This window comes from Canis lupus, chromosome 14 (assembly GCF_011100685.1).
Source record: "Canis lupus familiaris isolate Mischka breed German Shepherd chromosome 14, alternate assembly UU_Cfam_GSD_1.0, whole genome shotgun sequence".
Taxonomy (NCBI): domain Eukaryota; kingdom Metazoa; phylum Chordata; class Mammalia; order Carnivora; family Canidae; genus Canis; species Canis lupus.
The window spans coordinates 26,384,786-26,397,975 of record NC_049235.1 but is presented as its reverse complement, the minus strand read 5'-3'; the positions used below and the strand labels follow the sequence as shown (position 1 = coordinate 26,397,975).

The 13,190-nt window shown below is 35.1% G+C and overlaps 1 protein-coding gene across 4 annotated transcripts in view; it reads left to right on the top strand.

Annotated features, from left to right (window-relative positions):
- THSD7A (thrombospondin type 1 domain containing 7A) overlaps nt 1-13,190 on the top strand; it is a 428,410-nt gene that overhangs the window by 334,325 nt on the left and 80,895 nt on the right. For all 4 annotated transcript variants that reach the window (XM_038556951.1, XM_038556952.1, XM_038556950.1 and 1 more), the window contains 2 exons: nt 1,412-1,646; nt 5,951-6,066. In XM_038556951.1, the coding sequence (XP_038412879.1) occupies nt 1,412-1,646; nt 5,951-6,066 (351 nt within the window). The remainder of the gene's footprint in view (nt 1-1,411; nt 1,647-5,950; nt 6,067-13,190) is intronic.

The following is a 13,190-nucleotide window of genomic DNA, read 5'->3' as shown; positions in this document are numbered from 1 at the left end:
AATTGCCATTATAAATAGCGCAGTTGTAAGAAACTGGGCTATTACTGTTATATCATTTAAATTGTATTGACTCATCCACTTTGTAATTTTTAACTTGTAAGGCAGTTTGGGTATTAAATGAGGTCTCACCTACAAAGTACTTATAACAGGGTAGCACATAAAAAATGGTTCCATAATGACAACTTCACATCATATTCTATTGATGAAAAGACAAATCCATTTCGACCTCTTATCATCTCTATAATTATTGCATCTTACAATGGATGCTTTTTAAACCACTGGAGCCAGACAGCAATTATAACATAGCTGTCACTGCTAGTACCTGAATTTTGTTGTTACTCCTGATAGCAATAGCAATTCCATATTTCTGCTAAAAAAATAACCCAAAACAGCTAAAAACCATTCCTCAGTTGCTTGCTTAAATCTTTTGTTGACATCTTCTGGTGCAATTAAGAATGCAGCAGCATCAAAACTTAGAGATGGGTTCCAGTATCCTGGAAGAAAGCCCAGGAGACAATAGGGAGAACTTAAAAAAAAAAAAAAAAGCATCCTACATCATCAATACTTTTGATACCATAGAGATGATTCTGTATAGGATGGCAAACTTTGACTACTTTGAGTTCGAAAGTGACTTAAAGGATTTGAACTCTGAATGTAAAGGAGATTTAGGAATGTCTTCCTTTTTAATATGTGCAGTTGAGTGATATCTGTTTTAAAAGCATGTAAATAAATCCTACAAATGTATTTCAGTTGGCATACAGTAAAAGTTAGGATTGATAAGGAGGCAGTATATCATAGTTTAACTTGTAGCCATTACTCTTTTTTTGACACACAAAGTGATAATATATCTTATAGCCAGTGATATCCTAGATTTAAAGAAACATGGTACTATCATTACCACATGGCTTTTCCAGTCGTACTGCAGAACATCAGACAGCATAAGGTGATTTTAAGCCCCTGTTTCTAATCACCCTAAAGCCTAGTACATTAAAATATGCAGTACTTTAAAACATGTTTTAAAGATTTTCAGGTTGGGGATAACATTCAAAAACACACTGGGTTTTCTCCATCCACAGCCTCTCAATCCTCGTTTCCCTTAGTCAACAATCCACAGGCTCCATTTGTACCTCATTTCAGCTTCTCTGGAGGATGGATAATGACCTCTCTCTTTGAGGTCCTCAGTAGTCTCCTGAAACAAATATCATGTATACTACATAGCTTAAACTTTAAGCTGGAGGATGCCAAATGATATAAGATTACTATGTAATTTGCCTTCCTAGTAGTGTGTCAGTCACAGGGTATGTGCTAACAAATGCAAGTTACCATCATTATTGTTAATCCCAAAGAAGAGAGAATGGTAAGTTTCCTGTTGGCGCCATATCTAATCTTCTTGTGTTGCCCATTTTTATAGGTGGAGCTCACTGTCCAAATAGCAGTGCTTTGCAAGAGGTGCGCAGTTGTAACGAGCATCCCTGCACTGTGTACCACTGGCAGACTGGTCCCTGGGGCCAGTGCATAGAGGACACTTCAGTATCATCCTTCAACACGACGACTACTTGGAATGGAGAGGCGTCTTGCTCTGTTGGCATGCAGACAAGAAAAGTCATTTGTGTGCGGGTCAATGTGGGCCAAGTAGGACCCAAAAAGTAAGGGCTTTAGAATGACAGCAGTAAATCCGGTGGCCAACCATGCAGGGGATTGACTCAGGCTTCACTTGCTTCATGAAATGAAGCATTTTGATGCTTGTCATACCTGTCCTCAAGAGTAAGATTTCTTTGTTTTGAATGTCAGCCCCTGATAAAGTTATAACAGCTTTGGAGTCTTGTACCTACAATCTATAAATTCTGTAGAAATATTTCTATGTGGTACCTACTTTCTGTTTTATAGTAGCACTTTCTCCTTTATTAAGCTAGAGAGGCAGCAAGAGAAGAGCTTGCTCTGGGCCTGTCTGGTCACTAATGACAGCATATGAAGTCCCAGCAGTGCAGGTCATCCGTGACCTCCTGTGTTCCCATAGGCTATTGAGTCCACCAATCTCGTTTAACTGGACTGTAGCCTTCTAAGATCTGCTTTTCATTTCCCCTAGAAAATACTATATCAAAATATCAAAAAATACTGAGGCCAAACTTATTACATCTTTTAATGGTTAAATGAATAAGCCATTCACTTCTAAGAGAGAGCCTTGGGATAGGATGAGTGTTATGATAAGTAGAAAAACCATCAGTTTCTCACTGTGGTTACAAATAGTGTAATAACAAGGCAAACAGTTTGCTAGAGGGGAAGACAAGGAACCAAAGAGTTGGCATATTATATATGCCCTGTAAGAAATATAAATGAAAACATGTCATGGCATAACTGAGTTAATCAATTCTTAGAGAAAATTAATAAATCAACTCCAAAAATGTATTCCTTTAAGGGGAAAAAGCCACTTTTATATTTTGAGATATAGACAACATAAATCTTTTAGAATTCAGATCTTCTTAGCCACATGAAACATGGAAAGTAAAATCAGTCAATTTTGCACTGGTAAAAAAACGGCTTCATAATTTCCAAATACGTGGCCAGGTGCTTCAGTATATGTGTGACCCTAAGCATGCTCCTTAACTGATTCTGGCCTTAATTTTCAAAGCTTATTGAAAGGATTTAATAGTTTTTAAAAATAGTAATAGAAGCACTCAATAAATCTGAGAAAGTATTATTTTCTCTTTAAAATTTGAGAGCCTTCCTAGGGTTTCAGGGAAATGATAATAATGTACCTGATGTCTGGAACACTTCAGGGTATAAATAATAATCCCATTAGGAGTTGTTTTTACTTGGTCAGGGTTCCAGACATTAAGGTTATTTTGCCCCATACTTTATTTGATTATATAATTTGAAAGTCTGAAACATTAGAAAACATATGCCAGGAAGACTTGAATAGATTGAGAAACTATTCTACTTCCTTAATAGGTAGCCCCAAACCACTTTTTTAATAGAAGTAATGTGAAAGTTGTGAACAATCTAACACAAGAAGTTAATGTGCAGTGTATTAAAATTCTCTGGCAGTAAGAGCAGGGCAGAAATGCTGAGTCCCGGGCGATTCTGCGTCTTGCTGGGACAAGCATGCAGGTAGAGATATGCCCTGCAGAGGGTTGTAACCTGACCAACCTGGCACAGGGTGGAGGGCAATTATGCTGAGCAGCTACAAGTGAGCTGACTCTGTTCCTGTTCCACGGCTAATCACGTTGCAGATATTTCTGTTGACATTTCTCTCACTTTATCCAAGTTACAAACTGTGCTAAGCAATAGATACACACATGTGTATAAACCTATGTGTGAAAAAGCCTGATGGATTAATGTCATTAGGTCATTCAATAGGAAGGGCATCTGAAGCCCCATGTCAAACCACCACAATAATCCATTAAAAATTTGCTTTGCCCCTGCAGCCTTTATTCAATGACCTGGATACATGTATAGATTTGCTAAATTAAGTGGATTTGCTTTGCCATTAAAGTTCTGAAAAATTAAGCAAACACTGAATTCAAAAGAAGATGTTATGCCCTTATCCCTAGAAGCTAGGTCAAATGTAGTGGATGCTTTTCAGGAGGAGGCATTTGAAACAAAAATGCAAATAGAAACATTGTCTTAAACTCCTCTTAATAAAACAGATTACTGTACAATGGTAAAATCAATGTTATTGATCTTATCTATCCTCCGAGTAACAAACTTCAACTCCTATCACATCTGTTTAATTTGACCTTGAATAAGATTTGGGGGAAAATCAATTCCTTGATTTAAACCACAAACACTAAATACAAACAGTACAAAGGAGAAAAGAAACATGTTGACTGAACCAATTGCTTCGCCAAAGGAAGTCTGCATTCATTTTATTGGTTGTAATCTAGGCTGTATAATTTATCTTTGTGTGTTCATTTAATGGCTTTGGTGTTAGTAATTTTGTTCTCCACAGTTAGCCAAGTATCTTGCTGTGGATATTTCTAAACTCAAACCGAATTTTGGAGGTTGTCAATGATAACATTGTAAATTCCATTGATTTATAAAGGGCTAAAATTTGAAGAGCTTGCTATGAATCCTCTCTCATTATTAAAGTTGTTAAATTGCTTGATTTGAAAAGAAGTGCCTCCAATAATAATTACTAATCAATAATTCTTAATTCCAAAAGCATAAACAGTACTATATGTGGAGTGCTGCCATATAATGTTCCTGGCTAGGAATGCAGATTAAATTATGATTCTAGTGGATTTATAATTTCATTTGTAACAATTCATTGACTTCTGTGACTCACTTCTAAATATCTTCGTTTTCATAGCAATTAGGAAAATCCAAGATTATCCTCAATATAAACCAGGGAGATTATTTCTTTTTGAAATCCTTAAGTCCAATATATTTTTCTAATCCACTTCTGAATAAACCTTAGCATTATAGAATGAAAGAGGAAAGCATGTATCTGTATAATTCGATAGAACATGATATTTATGCATGAGATGGAACATGTAGATAAATATCTGTAATACAAGTTATTTAAAAAGTGAAGTGTCAGCAAAGTGCTATAAAGAAATTATGGAAAGGAGATTAATGATGTTCATTTTTTTCCCCCATTCATAGTTCAGTTGTGAAAACCTGATTAACTTACTTGTTAAAAGACAATTTATCCTGACCTACAGAAAATTTGGTTTCTCCCATCAGGAGTATTTTTAAATTCCATTTTCCACTAATTTGCCAACATATTCCAGCAACTAGTAATACTAGTTGTTTGGTTTATTTCTTCACTGTCTCTGACCTTCCTTGTCAGAGATTTATATAACTTCAAAAGAGAACTCCTTAGGAGTCAGAACAATAAGCTACTTTTAGTCATATGAATTATGTTATTATTTCTTTTGTGCTTAATATACATCCTCTTCTGGTGTTAATGCTAGTGGTCACTATTTGACCACTAGCAATAGTAGAATTAAATCTTAAAGATACAGAGAATAGGGAAACTTAAAAATCGCTTAAGTCAATCACAAGACAGTATACTGAAAATTCATACATTGGCTTCCTCGAGTTATCTTTTAAAAAGTGAAAACTCCTGTATAAAATAAGACATTTCAGTGTTTTGTCATTATCTTTCTCTTATGTTCCTAATAAATGTTTGCTATATCTTTGAAAATAATTAATTTTACTATAATTTGCCAAGAACACAGTGTTTTATTTTTCTTTGAAGTATTGATTGACTGTTTATATTTTATTTATATTTACTCTTTTTGTTCCAAAAATATTTTAATTTATAAAATACTTAAAATCGCATAATTTAGATCACTGAAACTGGGGACAACATGGAAGAAAAAAGGAGAATAGAGACACAAAATGAAACCAGGAATAAAGTAAAAAACTGCTTATTATAATGATCTACCTATATACTTTTATTATTTTATTATTTATTGTGAAAAATATAGCTGTAAATATAGTATTTTCCTTGATCATATACTGTGTATTGAATGTAGTCCATTGTAAACTTATTTTATGCTACACATCTTTTGTAAAAATAAACTGTAAAACAACCTATAAACTTTAATCAGCAATAAGCATATTTACTTATACAAAGATGCAGAATCAGTCCTTAAATTAGTAGTTTGAATTTCCACAAATTTCTTGTAGAGCATGTTAGAAAATATGTATTTGTTAATAGATTCTTATTAGGGGATAAGATAGGATTGTTATATTTTGTTCTAGTAGTACATTACTATTATTAAATTTACACATCCTGCCTTGAGAAGCATTATTGAGGTCCAGTTTGGAAAAATTAATTTCGTTGAATAGTTCTTATGAAAAGTAAACAAGCTCCTGGAAGTTAAATAATACAGGTTGGTGACTGTTTAGCCATTTTAGTAATGAAAGATTTAAAGATATTAAATGACCAGGTTTTCTGGGTTACTAAAGAGGCCAAGTAATTTCCCTTTGTGTGTTCTAGGTGTCCTGAAAGCCTTAGACCTGAAACAGTGAGGCCCTGTCTGCTTCCTTGTAGAAAGGACTGTATTGTGACACCATATAGTGACTGGACATCATGCCCCAACTCATGTAAAGAAGGTATGAGCTACAGAGTTCTGAAGTCTACTCACCTAGAAAACCTACTCCAGGCAGGACCTCCAACTTCTTCTGGCTGAGCAATGTTTATGATTCTTACACAGGGCTGGGTAATCCTGGTTTGTCATGCATGCCATAAAATTCTAGTTTCATTCTAGAAAATAGCACAGCTTTAAAGAACCAAATGAATGAATTTTATGCCAAAAACTGATTTAAGACTATATGATATAGATCAAAATGAATGGATTCTAGACTTTATGCTATTAATAAGATTTCCTTTAACATTAATTCTAAAAGAATGTGTAGTGTCCCTGTATTTTTCATAAAGAATGTACAGCAATTTTATCAGTACTCATGGCTTCCAAACCTCTTACTGGCAAGAAATAGATGGTCATGGGCCCAGATTCACCATAGATTCAATTATGCAGCCCCCAAGGCTGGGAATAACAGAAAGAGAAAAATGGCCAAATTGTTCCTCTTCCAATACTTAACATGCCGTGAAGCATTTGTTTGCAAGATGAGGATTTGTTCCCAGTTTGGTTTGGTTTTGCTTTTATTACTCACAAAGACTCTTTAATATAATGGCACGCACTTTGATAACTCTTTACCCTTCAGGATGGGGTCCTTTCTCATTGCTGCTGAGAAAGATATCAATATCCTCCAGGTGACTTATGCAATACCTTAGCAAGTTTTCTCTCAGTGTCACGGGAGGCACTGTCTCCTATTTTGTTTTTTTTTTACTATTGCAGCAAATGCAGATGATGTTTCATAAATTTCTTTTATCTTTTTTATTTTATTTATGCTTCTTGACTAAAGAGATTCAATTAAGAATCAACTTCTAAGGGGGCCCGGGTGGCTCAGTTGGTTAAGTACCTGACTCTTGATTTTGGCTCAAGTCAAGATCTCAGTGCTGTGAGATTGAGCCTTGTGTCTACCCTCCACACTCAGTGCAGAGTCTGCTTGAGATTCTCTCTCTCCCTCTCCCTCTGCCCTTTCCCCCATTCACTATTTCTCTCTAAATAAATAAATAAAATCTTTAAAAAAAGAACTTCAACTTCTAGATTAACAACTATTTTAAATTGCCAAAAATTATTTAAATCCTTAAGATGCTATATGAAATCATAAATTTAATAATGGGTTGTTTTTACAGTGTGATTATCCTTTTATACAGTTAAAACATCAGTTCCTTTTTATGCTTTTTAAAAAATTTTAGGTACTCTTGAAGTATCAAATAAAATTAAACCTTTATAAAGTGAGCAAGAGTATACAATTTTGATTTTAAAATTCTTTGAGACATCTAAACTGTTTTTGCTGCAAAAAGTTACATGTGTTAATATTTTCAAAACAAAGCTAATGGCATTAAATTTTATGATTAAAGCAGCATCGCTGATAATTTTTCCAGATTTTCTTTTATTTTCTTAAAAATTAACATATGATATTATTTAGTTTGGTCATAATCAGCAACAGAATTCTACTTTATCAGTCAGTATTTCTGTAGCAATTGTTACTCATCACTGCACTAAAAAAGGTTATTACATGGAATTTATGTGCTTTCAAGTGTTATGTTTTCATACTTAATGTTCATGTTAATATGGGATAAGGCCATTTACTAATAATTCCAAAATATGTGCAGTTACATTTATAATCATATAATTAATCATCTAACACAAACTTAGCATTTTTAAGTGAAAATTTTTAAAGATTTTATTTATTTGAGAGAGAGAAACAGAGAGAGGAAGAGAAAACACAGTCAAGGGGATGGGGAGGGACAGAGGGAGAAACAGGCTCCCCAGTGAGCAGAATCTCAGGACCCTGGAATCATGACCTGAGCCAAAGACAGACACTTAACTGATTGAGCCACCCAGGCATCTCTATAATGCCCTTTAAATAAAATTTAGCAGATAGATGAAGAAATACATTATAAATACTATGTACATGATAATTAAATTAATACTTATCTATATATATATTTATATATAAATATAATATATATACATAAATTGTTATTGGATTTCTTATTTATTGATTCCTATATATATAACTGGTACATTAATGGCCCTGTAGAGAAGACATAGTCTCTGACTTTATGGAAGCTTTTGATCTCATTTAATATATAGAATAATATAAGATTTCTAAAATGTAAAGCTCTTCAATGTAAATCAGATAATGTAAGACTATTGAATAAGCTTTAGTGGTAAAACAGAGAGAGCTCTAAGGAAGGGAAGGGGGAAAATATTGTGAGAGCAAATAGCGAAAATCTTGAAATTAAAGTGGAAGCAATCTTTGTGAAAGGGGGAACATAGGGATTCCCTGGGTGGCTCAGCGTTTAGAGCCTGCCTTTGGTCCAACGTATGATCCTGGAGACCAGGGATCAAGTCCCATGTCAGGCTCCCTGCATGGAACCTGTTTCTACTTCTGCCAGTGTCTCTGCCTTTCTCTGTGTGTGTGTGTGTGTCTCTCAGGAATAAATAAATAAAATCTTAAAAAAAAAAGAAAAGAAAAGAAAGGGGGAACATATAAAGGAATCCCAAGAGAGGATCAAAAACATGAGGAAAACTCTTAGATGACCATGAGAAGATATGTTGTTTGAGAGGAAAATGACAGCTAGTCCACTGGAACCCAGACTGAGGGAAGAAAAATTAAGATGTGAAGTTGGAAAGAAGATTGGAGACAGGTTATGGAAGACCAAATTGAGCTTCTATATAGCAGGACACAATTTTTAGTTTTTGAACATAAATATGAGTAGTGGATTTCATGATATAATGGAATGAGTGAACTTTAAATCAGCAAATGGTTTGAACACATCCTGGCCACTTAGCAGCCAAGTAACCTTATGTAAGATATTTAAACTTGCCAAGCCTTGGTTATAACATCTATGAGTTGTTCTGTGGTACAAATGAGATATGGTAAAGTGCTCTATGCTTTGTGAACCATGGCCCAACTGACATATAACTTATTAGTTAGTTTATATTTTATATTAATTTTTATCCCATATTTTTTGTATAAGTTCCTATAGGAAACAAACCACAACCTGCATATGGTCAGTGTCTAGTGAATGTTTTAATTTGACTTATTAAGCGCAATCTTTCTTAGAAGTTTGTGTATCAGTGTGAGAAAAGTATTTAGATCATGATGAAGAGAAAAAATTATTTGTAGATATGTTTGTTGATAATTGTTTTTAAATGCTCATCATGTCATTAAACATTATTAAGCAATGATTCATTTTTTCTTTCTACAATGGTTTCTCAAGTAAGTATACTATACTAAGCACAATTTTAAATATAAAGGAAATAGCAGTAACAAGGAAATCAATGATCCTTGCTCTCAGGAAGCTTATAATCTGGTGGTAGGAGACAGACAAGGCATTTAATGACTGTTCAACAAGTATGAAGGATCAAGGGAAGTGTGTAGGGGTGCTGAGGAGAGAAAAGAAGATGTGACATCATTTTGGAGAATGCAAAAGCAGACAAGCTAATAACATACAGAATTTCTTGGCACCATGGAGTGCCTATTTAGTTGTATCTTTAAAAAGGGGTTGCTCCACACAATTGTCCTTGTTCCTCCAGCCGTGTTCAGCTGCCTGAGTGCAGAAAAAGTGTAACAAAAGAATTGGTTTAGATTAGAGTTGGGGCTTTCCAAGGAGAGTACAAGGTAAAAAAGAGAGGAACAGGGAATTAAGGATGTTTTCAAGGGAGTCCTTATTGTAGTAATGAAGTATGAAACCGAAGTTAGTTTGGGATGGAAGTGAGGTTATGAAGAGAATGATAGATAATGGAAAAGTAAAAAGGTAATAAGGAAAGTAGACTAGCAGTCGCAAGTGAATTTGAGGAATTTTAGTAGGATGATAACTGAAACTATTGACCTAGAAGGTTAGGAGGAGTGATGGAAAAGTAAGGAGTTTAAAGATGAACATGTACAATGAGAGTAACTAATGATAATAACATCAAGGGATGAATGAGAAAAGCTAGTAATTGATTTGAAATGGAGGGAAAGGTCATTGAAGATGAGGAGGAGCACTAATTCAGAGCCCAGCACCTTGCATGGAATAATCATGTGGTTGCCAAAGCCACCAGACTGGTGGCAGGGGTAGGAAGAGAAAGGATTACTGTGAGGGACATTCTAAAGTTGTTAATTAATGAAATGTTGGTAGCTGGCTGCTACAAGGTAAATAGCTGATGGAAAGTTGATGACAGAGGACTTGGAGACTTTTAAAGATAAACGGAGAATAAAAGACTAAGAAATGTCTAGAATCAGCTTCCACTGGCAAAAAATATGAAGGAAATTTTCCAAGAAGAGATAGAAGATGGGTGACTGATGGAAGGATTAGAGGATGGAACAAAATGAGAAGTTGAAAATCAGGTTATGTATGTAAGGAGTGCTGTGGGTCTAGATGATGATGGAAGACATGTGGGGGTGACAAGAGGGATGGTGGCAGCGGTACTAGCTTCTTGAAAGTGACAGACAGCTGAGATATATAATGAGTTTAGTTGGGCTGATCTTGTGAAGGGTTTAAATAACCTCTGTGAATTAAAATGCACAGTGCTATTAGGATACTGTTCTCCCCTGGAGCTTCTGGGTGGTGGTGGCCAAAGAGTGCAAGAATGCCAGCACAGAAATCTACTGTCCTGTGACAAGAAGCTCTCTGAGAGATAGGGCTGTGTTTGGTCGTCTCAGCAGGAACAGGAGATCAGCCCTGCTTGTTCTATTTGGAGGTTCTCTACTGAGTCCTATATAACAAGAGGTTTTTAGAAACCCTAAACCTAGGCACTCAGACTTAAAAAGAATAACTCTAATTGTCTATTGAGGAAATAAAGCCTAGGGGATGGCAGAGAGGGTTGCTGTTGGACAACAGTGCCAAGATGCTTTGTGTGTCTGGATAAGCCTTTTCTGTATTTGCCTGTAGACTGCTATAACTGATAATAACGATACAATGGTGTAATAGAAAACTAGCCTATTGTTGTAAGGACAAAAAAAGCAATGATATATGGGATTAGGGTTTTTTTTTCCCATCATTTGGTATGAAATGGGAATAGTCCAAACTTCATTGAAATAACACTGACTTCCACATACAATTAAAAATAGTAAATGGAGTTCTATGTCCAAGGATAGATAATAGCAACAGAAAATTAATTCAAGGATAGAGTGTTTTTTTTTAATTCTGCAGGTAAAGTCTAAATTGTATTAGAATTTTAAATTTATGAAAATGTGGAGCCACCCTTCCTTCAAAAATCACTTTAAATAGGTAATATTGAAAAAAAAAAAGAGGTAATATTGCAAAAAAATGGAATAGAATAGCTTAGCATTCCAGGACGAACAAAAGGAATTATTTGAAATGTTATTCAGAGAGGTCTCAAGATATGTCTTGAAAAATCAATGCCAATGAAGATCAGTTGAGTAGAGAGTAGTTTTAATCCTCAAACCAATGCACTTGTTAACTTTTTCCAAGTTTTTATAAATTTTTACACAAGACTTTTATGAGAACTAGTAAGCATTTATGCATATAAATTATTTATAACTATAATTTTAAAAATGTCAATACTTTTGATTAAATAATACATTTCACTATTCACATTTTGTTCACTCCTTTTTTCTAACTGCATTTATTGACTTGAGAGCTAGAACAGATATTGCAGAGATATCTATTCTGCCTTGATGCCCTGAAGCAGTATGACGTTAGGATTACCCCGAAAGATGTGAAAACTACCTTTACATTTTGCTTCTTACATGAAACATTTCCCTTTCAATTTCTTAGCTCAATGTTACTCCAGCCTGCCATCCATCCCTCCCATCTAGCTTAACAAATCTTAGTTTTTCCTGCCCTTTACATCTTCCCATCAAGTAAATTCCCCAGTGAAATTTATCTTGAATGTCTTCAAATAATCTGTAAAATGCCATAACTACCTGAGAGATTGCATGCCTTCTGAGTCTGTGTGCCTCATTATCACATGACTGTTTTCTGAATATATAATCCTTTTTTTTTCTATTTCCAGCCTAAATAGATACTTTCAAATATAAACAGGAATATTTCTTTATTTTCCCCATGTTTATTATTTCCAGGGAACAGAACGATCCCTTATCTTGTATTAATCCTCAGTGCACAAATTTTGTACCCATGTGCTTCCTACTATAAGAAAGTAGATAAAAAGACATAGAAGATACTATCTTCTCAGTTGAGAAGTGAGATAAATGTGTTTGTTCATCCAGCAAATATTTGTTAAATCCTTACCATGTGTGACTGGTATCCTAGGCACTAAAACACAAAGATAAATGGAAACTATACATGTCTGTCAACCAAATACAATAAACTAGGTGCATATGCATACAGGAAGCCATGAAGGTTATAAAATTCCAAGTTTGCCAGCTCAAGTTATTAGTGAGAAACCTTCCACTTTTCTTTTCAAATGTATGCCGTAGCTCTCCCTTTGTCTGCATTCTGATCTGAGGGCCCTATAACCTGGCTCAGCTCCGCAGTGCTATTTCTTTGAACATACAAGTAATTTCCTAACTGAGATCTGGGAGTCACTGAAACTCCCAGTGGATACGAACATGGGTATCCTGACACTTGCTGTGTAACTCCATTAGACTTCCTCTGTAGGTGTTAGGGTTTTAGAATGTCCTGCTTTCATCAGCTCACACTCTCTGTTTTGCGAGCTGCACAAGGTTAAGGTATTTGAACTTTTTAAAGAATAAACGGATTGCTACTGTGGAATCAATTATGGAAGAGAAAAGGGTTATTGTAGTCTTGTATATAAAACACAAGCTTGTGGACATTGTGATGAAAGGCACTAGAATGTTTTAGAGCTGTACCTGAGGTGAAATTTTTACTTTCGAGTCAAAAAATGAAGTGCGATTGAAACACTACATGCTGCCTCTCAAATCTGAACAGTGCTGCCCGTGTCCCATGTGATATCCAGATAGTTAGTGACCAGGAGCTTCGGTGTATAAAGTGCCACTGATGCTGAGCTCATGGTCTCCACCAGGCTCCAGATCCTTGAGTCTCAATTCCATGTCTGTTGTCTACCTGCAGGTAGAGAAGGGGTTGAGAGTTACTGACTCTGAGAATCTTGATCATTCCAGAAACAAAGGCCTGCTCCTCCATGTTCTTTGTCTCTTTTCCCTGTTAAACA